Source organism: Parus major, chromosome 1 (genome assembly GCF_001522545.3).
Source record: "Parus major isolate Abel chromosome 1, Parus_major1.1, whole genome shotgun sequence".
Lineage (NCBI taxonomy): Eukaryota > Metazoa > Chordata > Aves > Passeriformes > Paridae > Parus > Parus major.
In genome coordinates this window covers 64373527-64399252 of record NC_031768.1, presented here as the reverse complement: position 1 = coordinate 64399252, position 25726 = coordinate 64373527, and the positions used below count along the sequence as shown (strand labels likewise).

Sequence of the window (25726 nt, the reverse complement as noted above, 5' to 3'; positions counted from 1 at the left end):
GTACCTGCCCCCTCTATGATCAGTTATTCTGAAGTGTTTTTCTGTGCCATCGGTTTGGATGTACATTGTGCTAAGGACTGACAAGACCATACACTCCCATACATCTCACCAGCAGTTTGCTAACCACAAATGTTAGCAATTTTGCACAATCCCAAACATCCACATTCTCTATAGATTCATGTACTCCAATAGTATAAACCATTCTGACAGAAAGGATGAGGAACACATTGTTCAAGAGATCCAGTAAGACTCTATTCCTGCTCCAGGCAGGCTTTTGAACAATGCAATTAAAACGAACATTTAAATATGACCATAAAAGAGCAAAAAACTCATCAAAATAAATGGCCTAAAAAATGTCCTTTTCTGCAGCCACTCTGAAAAATTGCCAGGGTGCTTTTTAACCACGACTACTGAACATTAATTTTTTCTGTTTGATGCCTTTCTCCTCAGAATTTTGTAGCATTTTCTGGTGAAGCACATGCCCACTGTGAAAGACACTTAGTACACTCACTGCTAGATTTGAGGCCATGGTTTAGGACCAAAGAACAGCTATGACAAACCTACAAGGATCAACATGATCCTTACATGAGCTGCAGTTAAGGCACACAGAGAGTGAAATTGGGTCTTACTTGATTTTCCCTCTGAATCACTGCTATCATACTCAGATAATACTCAGCAACTGGATGGGGAATATGATGATAGAAAAAGCTGTTCTTCCTTACTTTTTTCCCCAATATGATATTCTTGATTTTCCTGTTCATTTTTCAATGGTGATGGGTTCTCAAGAAAACAGGCCTATATTTCTGTAGTGTAAAGCAACAGTTAATAATTGGATAACAATTAATTTTCCTTATGAGGCAAAGCTTGTTTCTTATTTGTTTAAGTGCAAGGACAGGAGATTCTGACTCTTGTTACTGAGAAATTTTTCCACAACTACTTCTTAAGGTTGTGACAGCCTTGTAACAGTGACTTACTGTTCCACGGATAATCACCACATACTGGAGCACCACTTGTGTAATCATCTAATCATGTAAAAGACAAAATTAATGCAGAAGTTTCCTCAAGAGACTTTTAAAATGTAAAATTGATAGTCTCCATGGAAATGTAGCCCAATACAAGTTTTTCCTCTGAGCCTCCTACTCTAGTGACACTTTTAATATGTGCTAATTATGCACATTCAGCCTTCTATTACATAGTAGTTGGAAAATGCTAATTACTATTTCCTCACTGGAGAGCTCAGGTCACTATGGACTGTCTTGAAACTTCTTAAGTTGCATGAAATATTTGTGTCCTGAAACTCATGTCGATGAGAAACCTGCAACAGTGAGCTCTTCTTCCTCTCTGAATTTTAAGAGATATAGTATTAAAATGCAAACTACATCCACAGCTATTTGAATTAAGAAAAAAAATAAGAATCTATTGTTCAAAATATTAATAGTTTTGACATGTAGTTGCTGCTCCAGGATATCCTTTCCCAAGGAAGTATTTATGTGGTCATGTTGCAGGTTTCAGAGAAGAACTATAACCCCAGAGCCACACTAGTTTTGACACAAAAGACAAAATTTTTTGTTTACATCCAGAAAATGCAGAAGTATCTCTATGTACTTCAGAAATAGTCTCCCTTGAAGAGCGCTACATTTACTCTTTTTAAGGATACTGCATAATTCTTTGCAGTATCTCTATGAAGAGATGAGACAACAAACTAAATTGCAGCCTAGAAACAAACCTTTGCTTATTGACTTAAGAAAAATACTGAGTTTATTAAAAGATGACTAGACTACAGTTTGTATGTATATGAATAGGAAAAGAGCAGGGTTTGGCTGAGATTCATTCCTTTAGAAAAACAATCACCACCACCAAAAATGCACTGAAAAAACTAACCAACCAAAAATCCATCAAAAAAAATTAACAGAAACAACCCCCTCAACAAAAATCAACAAAACAGAAAAACACAACATGAAAAAGACTTAAATATACAAACAAAAAAGCTGAAATAAACACGTTCATCACATGCTCTGAGCTGGAACGTCCTGTGGAGATGTGTGTCTCCTTCAGTAGTACGGGGAAATCAGGTACCAAATGAATTGCTTTAAATTATGATGGGTGAATCTGAGACCTCCTTATTTGGCTGGGCTAAGGCACTACAGCTATCAAAACCTAAAGCTGAGCACAGAAAATGTGAAACTGGAACAGGAAACTGCTAGTTAAGAAACACTAGAGATCAGTCTGCAAAATGCATCATTTTGGATGCAAGAGATTTTGGAAGGCATGGTTTTCCTGAACAGCACCATCTAGACTGACTCCAAGCTATTTAACCAATGGTATCAAAATATTGACTTTCATCCATGCTCATGAGCCTTTATTTACGGAAGTGGCTCCCTTGACTTGACCTGTTTTGCTTGCAGATGAAAGGTTTGTTCAGCAGAGGCATGATCCAGCCATATGAGTCTATACTGAAAATATAAATGTTGCTTTTAGAAATGATAGTCATCTTAAAAACCATAATTCTCAGGGTTAACGGCTCCTTCAAACAAGTGCTTCGGGATGCTGAGTTACTTAAACATCTTCCTAAGTAAACAACTGTGTCAGAGGTTGAGGGCACTAGAGGTTCTTTCTCCTCCCACAGAATGTTTTCTGGAGAGGAGCTAGTCACTAAAATTTTTGAATTGCCTTTACCAGAAACTAGCTCTTGCCCTTCTCAAATTGTGCCTCTTTCTTTCAGCTCTCTTAAAAGACAGGTTAATGACAAAATCCACATTGGCATGTCAAGGGCTATGAGTCAGCTATGCATTTGTTCTTATTATCCTTTAGCTCCAGGGTACTGTGAAAACTGAACAGATACTGACCACCTACTATTTTGGAAGGCCAGACAGAAAAGATACTAATATCTCCTCTGGGCATGGCAAAGCACAGAAAAGCATCCTGCTCCTCCTTGGTATTGTAGCATTTATTTCTAAGGAGGTAATGTATAAAGATAAGTTTTTATATTAGTTTCTTGTTTCTGAATGGTATAAAACTGGGAAAATTAACTGTAGGATTTTTTTTCTTTTAATATTTAAATGTGAAACTTACAGAACTCAGTCTGACTTGTCTGTAAGAAATACCAGTCTAGACAACCTCCTAGACTGAATAATTTCTTTGCAATAGTCTTAGATTTTGGCTTTTTTAGTCTATTAGAAATATTGACCCAGTCAACGAAAACACACATCACAGTGAAGGCTAGTGTTGAGGACTGCTACACTACCATAGGGGAAATCCCAAAAAATTCAGTTCACCTTTGGAAGGCAGGTTCTTCAGTGATTTGTCAGGTGCCTGACAAATAAGTGTGGGCAGGGTTTGCAGTCATAGACACTTGTTTTGCTAAATGAAAAGCAGATGTACACCTGTCTCCTGCTTCCCACAGTGCTCTACCAAGGTACATAGAGAGGAAAATCCAGTGAATTATTGTTCTCCAGAATATCAGGCACAGCCAACAAGTGTATTACAAATTCAACACTGTGTAGTAAATTATATAAGATCAATGGGGCCAAAAGCCTTGACAGTTGCATTGCTCTAAAGAAAGCCACATGTTTGGTAAAATGGAAGATACACAGTATCCTAATGAGAAGCTCTGGAAGAAGTAATAGTATCAAAATCCCACCAAAATTTCACAAGTTTTTGTGCCAGTAACTGTCTATGTGATGACAATTTTAATGACTATATCAAACTTAAATTCTTGCAGTCAAGACTACAAAGTCCCTCCTTCTATAATTTTATTTTAGACAAATGTATTTGCCCTGACCTGGTCCAACTTGTGTTGATTCTTAAAATATGAAAAAGGGGAGAGACCACAGCAAACTGAGAGAAATTACCATCTGGCAGGGTAGACAGGCAAAGTTAGGGAGCACCTAGGATAACACCAGGATCACAGGAAGCAAGGATCACGTTTAAGGATGGCATGGCCCACACAAAGTAGGCTTTCAATAAGACCAGACCTATTTTTAAACTATGAGGATAAAGAGGTAAGTTTGTTTGTTGTTTTATCTTTTCATTTTAAAAATGCTAGGGAATTTTCTTATTCTTTCTGATATAGGATATTTGGTTTGAATTGAGTGACAAGTTCTTGTACTTGTCACTCAAAAAATACTCTGTATGTATATTTTAATGAAAATACTCACTTTAAAATGCTGATCATCACTATTTGCAATAGGTACATCTGTTACTTAGAAAGAAGGATACTGTAGGTAACTGCTACAGAAATTGCTTTATGTCTTATTTCCCTAAATGAAAAATAATTCCTGCAGCAAAAGGATTCTTTTTAAAAGTAGATTGGCAAATTAACAAAATGTACACAGAAGAAACAGGAAGATTTCTGGTCTGGAGAAAATAGATATTAAAAAGAAAAACAATATATATGTTTCAGGGCACTGCATAATCATAGGAAGGAATCCTTGATATCTTTTGTTTTTCCTCACTGTAATCTATCAGATGATGACACTCTGGATTTTCAAACTCTACTATTTGTCTACATTGTCAACTAACTTGCTGTCTTGCTAAGCACTGGAGGAGATGCTTGACCATTTGCCTGCTTTGGTAGGTTAATAATTCATGACAGAACTCTGCTGTATCCTGCCTCGGGAACGCTTGGCAAAACCACAGTGGTCAAAATACTTTTCACTGTATTGTCTTTAGTAATACATTTACCCAGGACCCACGGTAATATCATCCACTCGACGATGGTTGGTGGGGGTCCCTGCATGCTGAGGTCTGACCTGTCGATGTGCTGAGAGGCAAGCAACAGCAGGAACAGGAAAGTCAAGTACGATGCAGTATGGCAGATAAATTTGATAAATGGCTTTCTGATGAACAGCCCCAATGGGCTTTTGGGAGCTATCAGGTAGCACACAGAGAAGACTGGGAAAAGGAGTCCTATCACAACACATGTCAACATCTTCACTGCCCAGTGTCGCCTCCGCCATCCGGGGAACTCGTCGTACCAGCGGGATGCGAGCAGCTGCTGGCAGTTGGGCTGAGCAACAAACTACAGAGAGAAGAAAGGAAGAGAGTTAGTTTCTTGCTACCTCTGTAAATTTTTTTCATTCTGTGTATCTTTAGTAGATAGATATTTAAAAAATTCAAATAAATCCACAGCCTGTGCAAGCCCACTCATACTGATTATACCAGTAAGATAGGGCTGGGTCAGCCTGCCTTTCTTTCAATGCCAAAAGTATAGTACAGAGAAACAAACATTTACTTTTCACAATAAAGCTTCACTTCCTCATTGGTTGAGTACACAAGGAGTCAACAGACTGCAAAACACATGGACTTCAAAACCTGACTTGAAACTGAAAAGCAAGTTCACAAACACTTTTATTATTTAATCAGCAACATTTGTGGAGAATTCACAGAACATGAGGTAGAAGTTGATATGAAACCTAGGAGCACAACTGAGGTCTGCAAACAATGAAACAACTCTAGAGTCATGAACAAACTGTTCTCAGTGTGTTCCCTGCTAATTCTCTAAAAATCAGGTTTACATGCTTTAATACTGACAACACTCTTACAGATGCATTACAAAATGCTTAAACAATGTGAACTAAGCACTAGCATTCCTCGGTGTTTCACTAACCCTTGTCAGCATACACACCTATCCTGTGCCATTCTTTACGGTCTATCTGTTACCATGATGGAATTTTATTTTTTAGAACATGATCCTTAAAACTGAATGTCACAAAAACCCCTCCAAACCAAGTAAGTACTTAATATTTTTCAGATAGCTTTTCAAAGAAGTATATATCAAGGTTTTATGTCATACTTTGATCACCAGTTCATATTTCCCCATTGTTTTCTTTTATAAAGGTGATATAGAGTAGCAGCACACAAGACTTGACATAAAAGGCATACAATAGAAGCAACGTATGTATCAAAAAGGGCCAGAGTTGCATTTGAAAAAAAAACAAAAAAAAAAGGAATGAAAATAAGCATTTTCCTTCTCTGGTGGTTTGATGCTGTCTGGTTGCCTGGTGCCCAACAACGCTGCTCTATCAATCCACTCCTCAGCTAGGGAGGGGAAAGAAAAAAGATATAAGGAAAAGCTTTTGGGTCAAGATAAGGACAGAGAGAGATCACTCACCAATTACCTTCATAGGCAAAAGAGACTCAACTTGGGGCAATTAATTTATTACCCATCAAACCAGAGTAAAATAATCAAAAATAAAATAAAATCTTAAAACCAACTTTCTCTCACCCCTTCCTTTTTCCCAGGCTCAACTTTGCTCCTGAATTCTCTACCTCTACCCCCACATGATGCCAGGAGGTGGGAATGGGGGCTGTGGTCAATTCCTCATGCTGTCCCTGCCACTACTTTCTCCTCAGGGGGAGGACTTCTCACACACTCCACCTGCTCCACGGTGGAGCTCCTCCCGTGGGAGACAGTTCTCCACAACTTTCTATAACATGACTCCTTCCCACAGGCTGCAGCTCTTCATAAGCTGCTCTATCTTGGGTCCCTTCCATTGGGTGCAGTTCCTCAGGAACAGACTGCTCCAGCATGTGTCCTCCATGGAGTCGTAAGTCCTGCCAGAAAAACTGCTCCAGCTTGGACTCCTCTCTCCACAGGACCACAGGTCTTGCCAGGAGCTTGGTCCAGTGCAAGGTTCCAGTGGGTCACAGTCTCCTGCATCCACATGTTCCAGTGAGGAGCTACCCAGGGGTGCAGGTGGATCTCTGCTCCACCATGGACCTCCAAGGGCAGCAGGGTGACAGACCATGGTCTTCCTCAGCAGAGGAAATCTGCTCTGGCACCTGGAACACCTCCTCCCCGTCCTTCTCTATTGACCTGGGTACAGCACTGTGTTGCTCACATGTTCTCACTCTCTTGTACCCTGTCTTGTCCATCTTGGAGTATCTGGCATTGAACATGGGAGAAAGGGGTGGAATCTTCTGGCAGTATCTCACTTAAGCAGCCCAGCTATCAAAATTTTGCCATGCAAACCCAATACTCTCACACATGTATGAATGTATTATGTACATACAGTGAATGAAATCATTAGCTGAATACTTAGTAAAGCTATGCAGAAACTTTTTTTTCTCATTAAAAAATTGTATTTTCTCACTAAGTAATTTCAGATTTGAACTTGAATCAAATGCATCTATTTTGGGATCTAACATTATTTTGATAATATTTATAACCACAGGAGCCAAGTTCCTTTGGGGATGAATAACAGGTAACTTCTCAAACTGTTTCTAAAATCACTAGGATTACTACTGGTAAAAAAATGCTCTTCAGATTGGAATGAAATGAGAGTCAGCATGCATCTTTCTATATATGTCTGGATCTTGTCAGAATTGATTACCTCAGCCAAATTTAAACCTGGTGTACATTAATGAAATGTCAGAGTCTCTTGTAGAGACCCATTTGCCTACCAGACTCCAGCAGTGAAGCTGCCTCTGACTGTTGTGAAAGGTAAGAAAATTGACTCCTACTGTAAGGATCTTGAAAACAACCTTAAGGAAGAGCAACAGAATGTAATCCTGTGTTAGGAAAAATGCATTCTTAAGGTTTCAGGTTGTTTCTTTCAAGGTACAAATGTCTGGAATAATAGTGTATGTAGTCAGAGCAGATGGTTTCAAAGTTATGTTTTTGCCAAGTTTATTTTCTCTAAAGCATTTTTCAACTTAATTAGCTTGAGTAGGTACAGATCAGTGCTTTCCCTGACTAGTGAAAAAGTGTGACTCACGGAATAATTCCTCAATAAAATATTTTTTCTCTTTTTGCCCATGGCAGGTCCATGCTTGCTTCCTCCTTTCCATAATATCTTCCCATTACGTATCCTCTCCCCTAAAATAATCGGTTCCTAAGTCTGGCTTGTTCCCCCTTACTAAAAAACCCTTGGCCACCCTCACAGTGTTGGGGAACCTACACTGTGAAGGAACATCTGCCAGTGGCCACCAAAGGCTGGTAACAGATGTAGGGGACCTACTCCTTGCCAAGCACAGCTAAAAGGGAATTAATTTTCCTGTTTGCAATGTAGGGAAAATTAAATAAAAGGAAGGAGTTTTTCCAATGACCAAATACTGGGCTACCCTGGGACTGGGCACACTAGAACTGCCCAGAGGTACCTCATGCCATGAGGAGATCCTTGCTGAATGCACTATCTGGAGGATGCTCCATGATGGGGTGGGCACTGCACTCCTTAGCTCTAATCTTTAAACAGATTTATATGCAAAACCGCCAATGTTAATCGAAAAAGCATTTCTGAGCAGGCTTAAAAAAAATGCCTCTTGTCTTCTAATACCCATATTAGATTTTATGGTGTTGGCACTGTGTGGCTAAGGTACAAAATGTCAAGGATGGTGTTCTGAGGCACAGGAAGTTTTTCAGTAAGTGCAGAAAAGTTTCAAATCCCAGACACTGAAGAGACAATTTTTAAAGTAATCATTTTATAAGAAATTAATCACTTTTCTTCAAAATATGACTGTGACCAGTTCTAGCACTGGTTGGATCCTCTGATTACAAAAGAAAACTTATACAGGCTAGACATTTTATATGGCTGGAGTCAGAGGGAGCAGCCTTGGTAATGGGCTTTAAATTACCTGCTTGACATAAAATATGTAAGAAACAACTAATGGTATGGTATGGAGCAAGCATGTAAATCCTCTGTCTGCATTTAAAGAGCTGTATGCATAAGGAAGCAGTTCTTGTGCTGCAGGCAAAGGTCTGTATCAGAAAACACAACACAGTGTTTTTATCTACAGATAATATGCATTTCTGAGAGGTCCAAGTATCCAGTTTCATGCTGGTGTTTTTAATGTAACAACACATTGCCAAGGTTCGTTAGCAATGTCCTGGACCAAAAAAAAAATCTGTCTCTTCACTGAAGACTTTTCTTAATAGGTCTGAGCTTCATTTGCCATACAACATTAGCTCTAAACCAATCCAAAGTTTTCTTCGGAAATTTGGAAAATTATCCCTAATCTCTTGCTGAAACTTCTTTTAATTTATCAATGAATTGTATGATATTAATAAAAATGTCCAAATGAATTCTCACAGGCTTGACTACTACTACTTTCATTTTTGTGGTCAAGAGTTCATATGCTGTGAAATATGGTCAGTAGTTATAGCTCCATTTATTACATTAGCTAAAAAAGGAAGGAAGGTTTTGAACACAGAAAAATTATACCCCGATGAAGGAAAAGTGTGCACAGCAGCGAACCCTACGGTCTTCTTCAGCTGCACAGAAAAAGTGAGTTTGTCCCTTCTGGTCCTTGTGGAGAACCAGAGGAAAGGAGGGAAAGATGTTGTTTTCATGCTTCATAAGTAAATATTTGAGAGCACACAGGAACTGGGGGTAGGGAAACCTTCCTGAGACTCACAGTGGTGCCCATGTAGCCTCTCATACGCATTACTCACAGGTAACAAAAAGTTAAATAGATCAAGTAATTTAATCTGTGATTATTATATTTTATTTGATTAATATATTTTATTACTGATTCCAAATTCTTACTACACTTTTAATTTATCCACTGAAAAACCTTCCTCTACAGAAAAAAATTAGCAAAAGTCTTGATCGCAAAATTCTCTGGTCAACTCACATTTATATTATAACTATTAGAAACCTTTCTATTACAGAGGAAGAGTAAAAGTAGATGGAAGAAAGACATGCTCCAGCACAGGACAATTCCTGTGTAAATGGATGGCATTACATCTAAGATGAACATATATTAAAGCTAAGTAGACACATAAGTCCCCTGATGAACTTGGAGATAAAAAAGAAATGTATTAAAAACTATTTTACGCAAGTATTTTGTGACTACCAGAAATAGAAATACTCTGTGACATTAATTTGCCAGTTCTGCATTGCCTATGCCAAAATATTTTCACTGTAGTATAATTTTCTTCCTTAATTGGAGAGATTTGAGGTATTCTTTTATTATTCTTGAGTATCTTTTGTACTGTCAGTATTATGTTATTTGACTTTGACATTGTCTCCACATAATTAGCAATCAGCAAGTTTATATTTTCACAATATGATGGCTTCCAATGGCTTCCAGCAGTTTGTAATTACACAAGGGATTTTTGCTATATGATTAGTCCCAATTTCACACCTTCAGCTCCTTCATAGAGTCTGTCCATCTGAAAATGTTCTGGTATTCATTCTCTCACTGTCATGCTGAGAATTGGCTCTTCCCTGAGACCGTTGAAAACCAAAAATTATTCACAGTGACAGCAAAAACAATCTGGTATAAATAACAATAGAGCCTGATTCTAGTGTTATCCAAGCATATATAACACAGAATTTAATATTCACTACTGATTAAATCTGATCTTTGGTTTTCTAGAATACATCTCTCAGTCAATGAAATGTTGAAGAAATAACACAATTCATAATATTAACTATATATGGTCTTTAAAGAAATAATATATCATCAGAGTCAGTTGTCAGCTCTTTACCATACCACAATGTTACCTTCAAGTATTTATTTCACTGTATTATGAAATACAAAAAGATATAAAAAACCTCCATTTGTAACAAGGTTCTCGTTTTTACATTTATAAAAGCAGCCTAACAAAATCTGAGTTCCAAATTAAATTCTCATTCTGACATCAATAGGTGGTTGAGTATGTTACATAAAAAAGGATGCAATTTGTCATCTAGAATTGAAAGCTGTCAAAGAAAATTTATTTTCTTTCTGACACATGCAAGCTATGCTGTGGCACAAAGAACTATCTCAGCATTCTCTAACAGATGAATATTAAAGACATTTTTGAGGAGGAAACAGTGGAAAACATTTATCATGAACTTTCTTATTAATACTTTTATGAAGTCATGGCCAGATTCTCTGTTGTGCTGTGCTGTACTGCCATTACAGACACACTGTAGGAGAGGTTTGCTCTGAGGTCTGCTGCTTTGTCGCACACACTTCCCAATGATTGTGCTCCCATTTGACAAGACTCAAGCATAACTCTTTTTCTTCCTCTAGAATACTTTACTTTACATATTTTACAAATTTTCATGGATATTTAAAGAAAACTTAAGATCTTCCATTTAGTTTAACTTCAAATTCAAATGTCAGTATTTTCTATCTATTGTTGTGAAAAGCATTGGCACTAATGACAGATTCAAGTCCCAATCTCACTAAGACGACTCCCAAATTCAGTAGACTTTTTCTCCCTTTAGAGTTGTCACTGTGTGTTCTTTTCTATATCTTCCCCCAAAGGCTGTATTTGAGAATTTCAGTGCTTACTCTGCGAGGACTGCTTCATTAAGACAAACAGCATTTAATTGCAATTTAAATGCTTTAATGTTATTGACTAGATCAGTTCTTCGTTTTCCTTTCCAAAAGCTAGGGACTGTGTTCTGGATTCCTTTGGGTACAGTTATAATGAGTGTTTTCTGCCTCAGGCCAGAAACCCTGATTCCTGCACCAAATCCTATGACTCTTCTCAGGTCCATCCCTTCTAAATCTTGTGCCAGCTGGAGCAGACCATCACAATAATCATGATTTGCGCTGGATGCAAACCACTGGTCAACTTTTACTCAGCTCTATCTGCAGCTGTGTCCTTAAGGGGACCAAGGAGCTCACTCGGTGTCATGGTTTCACCCCCATCTGGCAACAAAATACCACAGAGCTGCTCACTCACCACCCCATTCCTCTCAGTGGGGTGGGGAGGAAAATTGGAAAAAGGTAAAAAACATGGGTTGAAATAAGAACAGTTGAACAATTGATTAAAGTAATATAAAACAACAATAAAAATTATAAAGTAAAAAAGGGAAAGGAATAAAACCCAAGAGAAACAGGTGATGCACAATATGGTTTCTCAACTACAGCTGGGTGCTGCCCAGACCACCCCTGAGCAGAGATTGGCCCCATTTAGTCAGCCTCCCCCAGTTTGTATATTAGGCACAACATTCTAAGGTATGGAACATTCCTTTGGCCAGTTTGGGTCACCTCTCCTGGCCACGCTCCCTCCCAGCCCATGGCAGAGCATGGGACACTGAGGTGTCCTTGGCTTAGGGTGAGCACTGCTCAGCAACAGCAAAACATCAGCGTCTTATCAACATTATACTCATGCTAAACCCAAAACTCAGCATTGTAGCAGCTACTAAGGAGAAAATTAACTCCATCCCAGCCAAAAACAGGACACTTGGGATCAGAGCACCAGACCACACCACCTTGTATACGATAAGGATACCCTGAGTCACATCAGATCCCTTTAGCAGAGCAAATTCACAGCACAGATGCCTTCATCATAAAATCCAGAGCTTACATTCCTCTCACCAAGAATAGAGTACAATTCCAGGGGGGTTAATTTTAATTATTCTACTGTGTAACTTCAAATATGAGGAGGAAGGAAACAAAATAAAAGGAAAATAGAAAAGTAAAAACTGAAATGCTTTATTAGAAGGATTAATGACATTGCAGCTTTGAGTATTTTAAATTTCTCATTTGCTACATCAACACAAGCAGAAGCTCTTGCTTTGATTCATTACTCTTTCTCAGTAAAATGAATCATTACAGAAAAAAACCTATTAAATATCTATTAAATAAGTCAAGACTTATCTATAATTGCAGTGATTCTGATTAATTGCTTAGAAAAGGCAATGGCAACTGAAACTAGAATTCAGTTGTTAGGAACCAGCTGTGCCTGAATAGCTTTGTTAGACTTCCCAGTGGTAAAGGAAAATGAATCAGTTATTGGGCTTTGAGATGCCAAATTATTGGGCATCATTGGGATTAATTATTGGACAAATCATTGGGATGATTGTGTAAAATAGCTCAAAACTTCAGAATTGTGATGTTGGTATAATACTTCTAGCTCCCACTCTGGGCAAGTGCTAGAACCACCATAATTCAACGTGTTTTTGTAGGGAAAAAGAATTACAGAAACCCTGTAAGTATCTGAAGAGAAAATAAAATGTGAACTTACTCCTCTTATACTGGTTTTGCACACCTAGCTGGTGTATTTCTATGCATAGCAAACAAAAAATAACACTGGTATTTCTGTGTAAAGTCCTGCATTTGGGACAGAATAACCCTGTGCAACAGTGCAAGGTAGAATTCATGGTCTAGAGAGAAATTTTGCAGAAAACACCAGTAAGCAAGAAGATAAATATGACTGGGCACATATTTGCTTAAGTCTCTGTCATTTCAATCCTATTACTTCCAAGGCACTCTTCATATACCTCTGACATCAAATTTCCAGTCTGTACCAATAGTTTCTACAAAATACACTACCTCACAAGAGAATAGAAATTGTGGAAGATCATTCTCTCAGTATCCATTCTAAAACTGAATAAACTGAGACTATAAACACGTTTTGTTTATAATCTCAGAAGTTCAAGTTCATTTTACAAGACCAAAATCTGTATGTACTCTAAAAAACTTCATATACCAACACAGGGAATGTAAAAAGAAAAAAAACCACACCTCTGGGACCAGTGAGCTATTAGCAATTAAAGGTCCTTTCCAGCTCAAATCATTCTATGACTCTACTTTTCTTACATTTAAGTTGGTTCTGTGACCTGCATTGGTCACAAAACATTAGCTGTTTTGTTTTTATTGGTCACAAGCATTAGTTGGTCAGCCAGAAGGTGTTAGGATCCAAGTTAATTACAGTTCCACTGTGTGACAGAACCAGTGAGTTCCCTCATATCCAGAACATTCTACCACTTTGTCTACTTCTGTAGCTGCCATTTTGCCAGAAGGAAAAGTTACAAATTAATAAACAAACCTTTCAAAATTCACGAGGGAGCTGCAAATATGTTGAAAGCAACTAAAGCACAGAACACAGTGAGAGTTTAATTGGAGAAAAATTAGCTAAGAAAAGCTTTGAGTGAGGGATGGGTAGGAAAGCAACCAGAACAGCTATATTCTTCCTCTGGGCATTGTCTGCTCATGTGAGAATTTCTATTGGCATCACTGGAGACCACCCTGTTCCTCATTTGCTCAGCTTCTTGCAGAGGCCAAAACAAAGCAGAGTGTCATTCTTAGTTCCGCTTTCCTTTTTTGTCTGTCCTTTGAGACTGGAGCAGGGTATTGAGTTATTTGAAAGAAACCTGAAAGCAAAAATTTTGATGCTTTACTTCCATAATTTCCAGGCTCTTTGACTGTTTCTGTGAAGAGAAATCATGTATCAGTGATATTTGTTGCACTATTTAATATTTTTTTTGTAAAAGCAATGGTAATCATGTCCCATTAGCATCAGGCAAATTAAGCTTTCACTGTTAGCTTAGCTTTATGAGGTGCTATCCTGCATCCTTATGTGAAAAATGGATATTAAGCATAACTGTTCTTGACTCCATACTTATACTGTTCTAGCCAAGAGAGATTGGAGTTGAACTCCAGGGTTTCTCAGTTTCTTTAGAAGTGACTGTTTATGATGTGAAGCTTGTGTGGAACTGAAGAGGCCAAAGTTCCCCATAATCAGTGGGAATCCAGTTCCTGGAAAGCATAACACTAATTTGAAAGCTGACTGTATACAAAATTAGAGGGATAAGGGAAAAATAAAAACACAGACTGATTTCAAAGGCATTCAAGCTAAATAAAGCAATAAACAGCATATTCTTCTGTTGAAAGTTCTTTGTTAATGTGTAGATCTGGCTTTACAGTTTCATAAATACTTAGGAACAGAATGTATACAGTCAATCTGCTTTTCTTTCTCTTCAAATACTTTAATGCTTTTTATCTTTAGGTTCCTCTTGTTTAACTTGGCTGTGTTTTTATCTAAGAATGCTGAGGGCTGAGAAATCAGATTAATCACCCAGTTCCTACACAAAGACTAAACTGAAATGGTAAGTCTTTGGCAAGGACGCTCAGTGAGCATTACTCTGAGACCATTTGCAGGAGAAATGCACGTGAGTCTCTAACAGATGAATCAGTTTTATCCATCAAGTGCAGCCATGTGCAGCTTCTGCAGTTTAAACACAAAATATTAATCTTGGAAAGTATCTCAGGGGAGGATAGTTGCTTGCTCCAAAGTCTTGCTTTCCAAAAGCTCTTTTGCACCTAAGAATAGGTTGTGGTTGAAGAAAACTACCCTCTCTTGTGAACAGACCTAAGAAATACTGTGCTTTCATGTAATGGGAAGATACTTACTACAGCTGTTAATGAAAATCTGTGTATCCAGCATCTACCAGCCTGGATAAATAATTACAGTCCTTGGATAGCTCTTTCCTCTTATGAAGCTCTGCAATTTGTGGCAAAACATTAGAGTTTGGTAGTTTGGTATATCAAATTAAAACCTGGAATTACTCTCACTGTTGTTGTAAAGATGTCTGAACACTGCTGCTTTCTTTCATGGTGAAGAATCAGGGTGATGAAGGAGTCAATAAAGAGCCCATTTTAATTGACAATTACATAAGCATCACTTTTTAGGATGTTCAGGCCTCATCTACACTGAAGAAACCAGTGACTGAAAATTTGACCCCAGCCATCCCCACTACCTATTGTCTCTTGCCTGGTTCCATTTTTTATTTCTTGTACAGGTCTGTACAAGGCAAATCTGCAACTTTTTGAAGTCTGCACACAAATCCCTTAGCATCACACAGTTTTGCAGTTTGGTTGTGGTCTGCTTCCATTTAGCAGTATAGAGAACCTTTCAAAGACCAGTTCCTCACTCAATATTTTATTGATTTACATTATACATTTCTGTCTTAGACTGGTGTTTCTAAAATTTATTGCATGCTTCTAGTAACTGGATAACTCAGGGGATGTTTTTGTTTGGCCAGATTCCAAGCATTCTCTTAGGGCATAATACATCAGCTCATACTACTAGGCAAAGGAATATATTTTCTTTTAAAGTTTGGCAGAAAATGACCAATTGTTAAAAGCTAGAGGTGGAAGAAACATACATGTAAGGATATAAACAAAGATTGTTTCAGTCTCTGAAGGTTTGAGGCTTCATTCTTCCTTGACAAATGAAAGACAATTTGTTCACCATCAGAGAAATATACTTCATAGGCTGTTGTCACTGCCTGTATGACATACATGCCCTGGCCTCTGCTCCAGCAAGTCATAAAGGGTACATATCCAAGAAAGAGCTGCTCTTTAATCCTTGTGAAAGATATAGTACTCTGATTTTATTTTCCCTTTTTTTTCGCTCTTCTGTGATGTTTCCCGATCATATGCATGAAAGCATGATTCTTTAAATTGAAATTTATTTGAGAATCAGTGGTACATTACAATTAAGAATAAAGAAACTTATTCTATAATAAGACGCAAGTGAGAACAGAGGTTAAAAAGCCCAAGTAAACATACAGAAAACCCCTGAAGCCCCTATGTGACATGCAATTTAAATTTAGATCATATGTGTACCTTTATCATCCTATATATAACATACAGGCTTTAACAAAATCACCTGGGTTGAAGACTACTGTTGTGGTCCACAGAGACCATTCTGGTGATGCCTCCTGAGCTAATATCTTCAGTTATCTCTTTCTCCACAAAATCCAGCTTGCACCTGTAAAGGTCTCATACTAATACTATAAAACACTGTAGTCAGGAAGCAAAACCTCCTCTTTACCACACAACCCTTTTAAATTTGCACCCAAAATACCTACTTGCTGAGGTAGAGGTGGTGAGACTCCAGTTTCTCTTTTTTACTTACTGCTGCCCACTCTGTGCCAACCCTGACAGAATCCATAGCTCTCCCAAATGCAGCCTCTAATAACACAAAAAAATGGTGACATCTTCAACATCCAAATGCTTCAGTGAGAGGTTGAGAGAAATGGCAGCCAAAAAAACTCCGTACTTCATAACTAAACTATATAGTCAACTAAATTATATTGTAATTGTGCAGAGAAACAGCTGCAGGACTCTGCAGGATTTAACTGCGAGCTCCTTTAGTGCTTCTTACTAGAACTTCAAAGATAATCCAACATCAGTGCTTTACTCTGGGGACTTTTAGAAATTCCAACAAGGGATCTGACACAAACTCCTTAATTCTCTAACCTTGAAAGCTCACAAAGGTATAAACTCACCTCCTCTTTGGAATAGAAGACTTGATATCAGATGCATTATCACTGTTGCTTTGGGAAAATGTTTTTCTTCCTCTTAAATACTGAGCCTGCTAAACTTGTTACAAACTCCAGCTTTTCCATGGAAACTGAGGGAAGATAGAAGCCAAAGGACCCAAGGCTGAGATAATATTTATGTTTTTATTGGCAGTTATTTATATTGGCAGTATTATGACTGGCCAATTTACACTGATTGTATTTGTGAAGGACAGCAGTAAGGAAGGAAACTTCTTTACCTTTATTTTCTTTCTAAAAATTATAGAATAATAACTTTATCTAAATGTTTTTAAGTCAATCATATCTGTTGAAAGTATAAGAAGAATAGTATAAATTTGATAAATAGTTCATTGTTTAATTATGTTGTTGGTTTTATTACCTTTTTTTTTAAGTATTTGTGTTTTGTTCCTGTGAAAAGAGTATCTGTAAACTGAACACTTTGACATTCTATTTTCTAATGTAATAAATTATTTTATAGTGATCCCTCCTTTTCCTTCCTCAATCACTTGAAAATTCATATTGCTTGATTACTTCAAACTCATTGAGCTATTTGAGAAGTTAAATACCCCTGGAGTACTGCTGCAACATTAATAAGAACAAAAATATTATTTCTGTAACCTTAAAACCTATTTAGGGTCTTTCTTTATGTTTTCAGCAGAGATGGCAGGTCATATACTGGCAAACATATATGAGAAAGACTAAGGTGGCCAGATTCCTTAATACCACAGGAGAAGACAGGCAACTATGTGACATTCTCTGTACAGCTGATGGCAGAGACTTCAAGCACACTGGCTACAGTGCCCATCTCCTCAGTTCCTGTCATCAGATCACAGAAAACCCAGTCTAGAAGGGACCTCAGCAGAGAGTGAGCTCCTTCTTTTTCTTTTCCTGCATGGGTGGCTTCTGGTTTATTTATTAAACTGCCTTTACCTTAACTCATGAGTTTTCTCAGTTTTACTCCTCTGATTCTCTCCCCCCATGCCACTGGGGGAGAGTGTGTGAGCAGTTGTGTGGTGCTTACTTGTCAGGTGGGGTGAAACCACTACAGGTATCTTTAGTCCAGCTGTAAGTTGCACCAGAAAAGCAATCAACATCAAATCAATATAGCCTTAAGTATTGAAAAAATCTTGTTTAACCATCACTCTTGCACTTTAATTTGCAGATCATACCTGGAAAGAGTAGTCTGAAAAGAAAAAGTGCTCCTCTTGCCAGGCTATTTTTGCCAAGGTTTAGTACAGAACAAAGTTTTTTTTCATAACCAGCTTAGGAAGACATAACTGTAATTTACTATGAAAACTATTATTTCTCCTCATTTAAGTGTTATTATGCTACTTACCTTTAATGTGATTTGACTAATACATTTTTTATTGAGAATAAGGCCACATGCAGTGAAAGAAAGTATTTTTTCACTGTATATAAAAGCTTTGTCCTTCTTTTCAATTTTTTGGCTGATTTTGAATAAATTCTCTAGAGGTTTCAGCTTTGGAAATAATGATGAAGAAGTGTCTCAACACAAGTGCAATCGTGCAGGCTGTCATAGCTCTAACAGTTCTCTCTTGCAAAACTTTCCATTTGATCTTCAGAATCTTTATGTAAAATTGAGGATTCTTCCCTCAGACCAAAACTCTGAAATACAGCTTTGCATCATGCTTATTTCTCCAGGCAGACCCTTAGCTCACACAATGCACTAGAAGGGATTCCTGTAAACAGGTTCATCATTTCAGCTTAAGGGCCTTTTCTGGGTCTCAGAGAAAGAGAATATCAATATTAAAAAAAAAAAAATCGCCAATGTTAGTTACCTTCAGAAATTATATGCTATTCTTTTTAGCCTGTATAACACCTCCAGTTGTCCCTTGTCACCTTTACAATAATTGTAAGTAACATGGGCAGTGACAAAAATAATTTTGTTCTTGAATGGCCTGAGTTGCCTGGAAATGTCTGTCTCTTCCTGTCAGTGATGAAGGAACCCAAGGCTGGGCTGCTGACATAGGTAACGTTGTTAAATACCTGAGGGTTATGTGGGATGAGTCAGAAACTGTCAGCACAAGCACACTGTAGAATTGGTATTTCTAGTTTCTTTTTGTGTGCTATTAAAAGGCAGAAATAAATACTTGAACTAATATTATTAATAATGTGTCCAATCTTTTTTACATGATGTTACACTTCCAGCTTGTCTTAATGGAAAATGCCATGTAACTGAGTCATGTCATTTTGTGAACCATAACAGGGTTGCTACTAAAGCCCTTACGGTCAGCTATTGAGAACAACCTTTAATTTAAACAACTGCATTGCCCTGATAATTAAACATTATTGTCTTTTATGCACAGCTGGCAGAGTAAAATATGTCCTCTTCTTCCACCTATAAAATCTGACAAGCCAGACCTTATACTTGACCAACACAGCATAGGCATGTTGGACTTTGTAGTTTCTGTTTTCTGAAGACCAGCATTGGTCCTTCTCTCCCTAAATGTTAGACTCTCACATTTATCCAATACTACTCAGGAATGAAACTCACTCAAAGAATAAAAGCCATGATTTGATGTAATAAAGAACATGGTAAATGATGTTCAACTCTTGATTTCTTTCCTCTCCTGTAAGTATGTATTCATTCACCTTGTGTTTTCCCTGTTCTCTGAAACATTCTACAGAATCCTTCCTTATCATGTCCTTGCTAGTTTGCAAGTGCTCAGTGACAAGTGAAATTATTCTCTCCATAATAAAATTTTTCAATTTCTTCAAATATTTTCTTTAAAGTTTTAGTTTTGTAAAATATCTCAAGAACCAACATATTTCAACCCTGAAGAATATCATCCCATTATTTATAGAAGAAAGCCAAGTGTATCTGCAAGGAGGACTTGATAATTGTGTGTAAAAATTTTCCTTTCTCTTTGAAAATATCCTAGAATTTCAAATGCCAGCACTCAAAAAATTGAACCCTATGTGACTTTCAAAATGCAAGTTCCACTTTGTGAAACCACTGCCATATTGAACATCTCTCCTAATTTTTCTACTTTAGTTCCTGGAGCTGGAAAGTTAAGAAAGTAATATTCTCTGCTCAAATCTGATCTCTTTGGAGCCACAAGAGTGTGTTCATCTAACAAGCACTTGTTTTTCTCATAAACCTTTTGTTTGACAATGGGTGCACATGTTGATGGATGAAGACACCCTTTGCTATTTTAATGTCAATAGCTATGGCTTACACTTACAAAGGGGTAAGGGAGGAAATGAAGATTTCTCTGCGGACATCTGGTGGAAAAAAGAGAATATAGATTAAAAGAATGAGCAGATAAGCCTAAACCAAGTTTGCTTTGGCTGTCTTGTTTGAATGTTTAATAAACACTCAATGGAGAGAGACAGGCAGTGGAAAAAAATTGCACTACAACAGCACACAGAAGCATCAGTGTCAGCATGTTCAATTGGGCCTCAGTTAAGAAGTTGCTCTTATTTTAGGCTAGTTAAATCTAGCACAGGATGGATTAGTTAGTTTTTGGACAGAACACTTTGTGACATGGTCCTAAATATACCCCAGGTTTGTAGGGAAGCTTGTAGGTGCATTAGCAGGGACTCCTTCAAACCAGCTTCTGCTGCTGCCAGTCTCAACAGAAGGGTTGTGCACTGCTGGTTAGGGGTTTGCACTACTGGCTTTTCCTGTTTGAGGCAGATATCACAGCAACATTTCTTATAATGAAGATTCAGAAAAGAAATTGAAATGAAGATTTCCATTGTACTTCATTAACACAAAGTTTCCTCTTTGAGTTAATTACTTCCATCAAATGTTTGAAATAAAAGGATGCTGATCTTAGTTCATGAATAGTTTAACTAGAGCTGTGATGAGAGGGTTGCATCCTGTGTGTAGCATATAGCGTTTAAAGGTTATTGATGCCTTCTGAGACATCATTAAATACTTACTGCTGAAATTAATTTCCCTTACGTGGGCTCTGAGCCTCCAGAATTCAAAGACTCTGTTACCACAGGGTAGAAATCGCAGTTGATGCAGTAAATTGTCTAACTTTCTTCTACATTTTCAATGCCTAGTGAAGTAATTCTTCTAAATGAAGCACACTCTCCTTACCCAACCACAGAAGCAGAGAGAGATGCCTCTGGAATGAGCTTAGATGTCTTATCTTGAACAGACAGGATCTCCCTCTGTGCATACCTCTGTCTATTGACTGTATAAGGAATTTGTTCACATATTCTAGGAAAATTGCTTCACCACAACTAAATGCTGTATTAAGCAGATGTGCCCTATGATTTAAGAACATTTTTTTCCTAGCAGCAGTAAGTACACCTTCCAAAGGGACACCTACACCTCATTTAGTCCTGCTTGACTAATTGATTTTCTTCTATAACAAGGTGAGCTGAATGAGGGAAGGCTGTTGATATCAGCCATCTGGACTTTAGTAAAGCCTTTGACACCATTTCCAACAGCATTCCTCCTGGAGAAACTGAAAGGTCATGGCCTGTATGGGAATATCCTTCATGGCTAAAAAACTATTCAGAGGACTGGGCCAAGAGAATGGTGGTAAATTGAATTATATCCAGTTGGCAGCTGGTCACTAGCATGACCCAGTTCTCAGTGTTGGGGCCAGTCCTGTTTAATATGTTTATCAATGATCTGGATGAGGGTATTAACTGCACCCTCAGTCAATTTGCAGAGGACACCAAGCTGGGAAAGAGTGTTGTTCTGCTAGAGAACAGGAAGGTTCTACACAGGGATCTGTAAAGGCTGGATTGATGGCTTGAATCCAACAGCATGAGGTTCAACAAGGCCAAGTGCCAGGTCTTGCACATGTGTCATAACAACCCCAGGTAGCACTGCAGGCTGGGGGCAGAGTGGCTGGGAAACTTCCCAGTGGAAAAGGATCTGGAGGTGCTGTTTAACAGCAGTTGAACATGAGCCAGAGTGTGCCCAGGTGGCCAAGAAGGCCCTGGCCTGTTGCAGCAATAGAGTGGCCAGGGCAGTGATTGTCCCTCTGTACCCAGCACTGATGAGGCCTCAAATCCTGTGTTCAGTTCTGGGCCCCTCACTACAAGAAAGACACTGAGGCGCTGGAATGTGTCCAGAGAAGGGCAATGGAGCAGGAGAAGGGTCTGGAGCACGAGTCTGATGAGGAGTGACTGAGGGAACTGGGAGTGTTTACACTGGAGAGAAGGAGGTTGTGGTAAAGTGGGGGTCAGTCTCTTCTTCCAAGTAATGAGGAATAAAATGAGAGGGAATTACCTCAAGTTGCATTGGGGAGATTTAGATTGGATGCTGGGAAAAATTTCTTTACTGAAAAGGTAGTAAGAGTTGGAACAGGATGCCCAGGGAAATGGTTGAATCTCCATCCCTGGAAGTATTTAAAAGATGTATATATGACACTGAAGAACATGGTTTAGTGGTGGACTCAGCAGTGCTGTGTTAATCATTGAAGTTTTTTTTCCAACTGAAAGGATTTCACAACCAATTGGAAGAAAACTTTGTATTTCTAGCAGATAATCTACTCACCTATTTCATACTATTTAACCATCTGTGGACTTCCTATCTATAAACACAGAGAATTTTACATGATTTACAAAGCAAAAATATGACCTGGTTTAGAGTACCTGACTCTTACATGGAAAAATGTTTATCAAATTTTTTGAGTACTATAGCTGAGAGTCTGCAGAAATGGGTCTTCTGGAGACATGGACCCAAATGTGTATATATCACTCCTCTCAGTTATGCAATTCATAGACTAAACATATCTTCCTTTGGTGTCAAAAATGTCCAAATATTATCAGAGTCTGGTTTTTGTGAGGTTTTGTTATTTTTTACATGGAGACTTCTAAGTGCACCTTTGCAGCCTTTTGACAAATATTCATATACACAGTGACTTGCTACACATGGCCACTGTGTTTCTGCTTATGTTTCAGGTGTGGGTTAATTTTAAACACAGAACAATTCTTAAGATGTTGTTTTTTCCAAAGTCATTCCTGCTTACAGAGTCAGGAATTAAATTTTTGCATCTGAAAGACTTAGAATGAGAAATTCATTACAATTAAACATTAAAAACATTACTAAGAACATAGTAACTTTTCCTTTCAATAGTTTAAAACTATTTTCTCTATTGCTAAAATAGTTTTGAAAATCAGTAATTCTTGCTTTCTATCATGCCTATATTGGTTTATCTAATAATATGTTATGGATGATATTAGTTATAAGAATTTAATTGGCAAACATGTTAAAGTCCAAGTGGATTTAGAAGCAACTGCAGACCAATAAAATCCTTTATTTCATTGAAATTAAGTGTTTAGACACTGACATGAAATAACAGATTTGAAATTATTAGGCATGTTTTCATTGAAAATTTTACTGAATTTCTCACATTATCGTGAAGCATTTTCATTTAACTGAGGCTATATTTTGCATAGAAAACTAGGAAGAACTGATGATTCCTTTTTAAAAAGTCCTCTTTTGAGCAGAAACAAACAGACGGTTTTTATTATCAAAAACAAACAATTTTTTTTTATCCTGCAGCATTACTTTCCCAGGAAACACAAATTGATCCGTGAAATCTCAATATCCTATTATTGTATTTAATATTTAATTTAGTTTGAAGCTGATTTCCCTGAAACATTTTCCCTGAAATTCTTTCTAATAAGACCTGAACTCTTGTTAATTCTTTAAATATGCCAAATTCTTAAACCCACTCCCTTTTTCACTCTGCCCTTTGCTAGTACACATTCTGCAGCTTATTACAACTCAGAAAAACAGGTCCTGCCCTGGGAAGGGGGAGAATCTAGAGATTCAATTAGAGGTATTTGGGAGAGTTTTAGTAGTTATGCAGCTGCATGAGTAGTGAACAGAGAGAGAAATGAAAATTTAGAATTTTTTTATTCAAACCTTTAAGAAAGTTAATTCAGGATCAGAAAAGCCTTAGAAAACTTAGTTCTGGCTTCTTTAGATGGGTCTCATCATGACACATAATTCTGGATGGAGGCTAGATAAACTACACACTTACTTTAGGCTTTTAAAGATAAAAGTAGAAAAAAGCTTATTAGAATCTTTCCAGACTGCTAATTTGAAATGTGCAGAATTTAACCTATTTACATCCTATTTACAATATAAGTTATTCTAAATTTGCCAGAGATTGTGTATTTGTTGAGGAAGAGAAAGATGGTCAGCGTAACCTAAGAATGGAAAAGGTAAAAATAAAGAAAAAAGTAAACCCAAACCAAACCAGCCAGCGTTCATTCATTTGAGAAGTGAGAGGGAAAAGCTCAACAGTTACATACTCAAAAATTCCTATTTCTTCTGTGTTGATATGAGAATGTCTAATAACAAAGCAAAATGAGACACTACTACCAATAATTATTATCTCATCCTGTTACTGTATTTGAGCTTAGACAGCTACAGCTTAAATGAAATGGGACATTTAGCATTAGGCAAAAAAGAAACAGAGATATAAATTACTAGTGTAAGTATTTAAATTGTTCTAATTAAACTTACTGTGAAACCAGATGATATTGATTCAGCCTATTAACCTCCCCTTCTTTACCTCACATGTAAGGGAAAATTAGTAAGCATTGTAGTAAGCACTTTTTCACATTTTTGTAGTTATATGCTTAATACCTAAACAGAACCAAAGCTAAAACAAAGTTAACTAAACAGTGAGAGAGACTGGGTTTTTGCTCTGGTATCTCTGTTAAAAACTCTGAATATATATGACAAGAAAGCACACATTTTGCAATGAGTGGAAAAGATTACTATCTACTAATCAATAAAGAGAGCTACTGTTCTCTTTTACTTAATTGCATTCATGCACCAGAGGTTTGCAATCAACTTGAACTCAGATTTGCCTGTGAACCACATACAAAGTTTGGGGTTTGCCTTCTATATCCTTATGTGAAGCTGCAATTAATTCAGATTAATACTTGGTTCAGAAACCAGGGAAACTTATTTCTCATTGCTCATTGTGTGCTTAGAATCTATCACAATGAACTTGTGTCAGCCTTCATAAAACCAAAGTGTCCCTTACTTGAGACGATATTGGACAACAAAATGTCTGTGCCCAGTGCAGGGTGGCTCAGGTTCAGGAAACCTCTCTTGTTTGCTGCTGGCTGTAGCCCAGGCAACAGTAGGTGTCAGAAACAAGCACCACAAGCTTCAGCAACATGGCTTTGCTTACAGTCAATTGGCCCCAATGGTGCAAAATGAACAGAAAAAAAAATGGCACTTTGGATGTTCTGTGTGCTACAAAACCTCACATATTCTGCAGATACTGTTCTGGTTCTGCTCCATAACTCTGAGCAGATATTAACCACAGTCTTGCCAGACATTATCCTGCAAGGTAAACTAGATACTATAAATCATTCAACCTCATTAGTTATTAATAAAGAAGATCGATGATTTTATCAGTAAAGTTTCTTTGTTAATAATACATTTTAGGTTACCTCTGACCTTACTCCATGGACTGAGAATCAATATCACTGAGATGCTTTTAGACAGCACATGAATGAGAATCACACTATTATGGCAAGAGTGAAAGGAATGGAAATGCAGAGATGAGCAACTTTCACTGTGGAGAACCTCAAATTTAATTGGCATAAAGTTCTTGGTTTGTGGAAGGCCCACTTCAAAACATGAGAGAGAACTTGGAGAGCTCTAAAAATGAATGCACTTTCTCAGTTTCCACAAACACAAGGTTTTGCAGGGGCTTGCAGAACACTAAGCACTGCTTAGTAATTTCAAGGGACTTTCTCTGTTCATT

At 37.6% G+C, this 25726-nt stretch overlaps 1 protein-coding gene across 3 annotated transcripts in view; it reads right to left on the bottom strand.

The window, feature by feature from the left end:
- The window catches only part of TRPC4 (transient receptor potential cation channel subfamily C member 4), a 128072-nt gene that overhangs the window by 33065 nt on the left and 69281 nt on the right, over window positions 1-25726 (bottom strand). For 2 of the 3 annotated variants that reach the window (XM_015643538.3, XM_015643546.3), the window contains one exon: window positions 4684-5020. In XM_015643538.3, coding sequence (XP_015499024.1) covers window positions 4684-5020 — 337 coding nt within the window. Of the gene's footprint in view, window positions 1-4683; window positions 5021-25726 lie in introns of those variants that run through there. The other variant, XM_033515057.1, reaches the window with a different exon arrangement.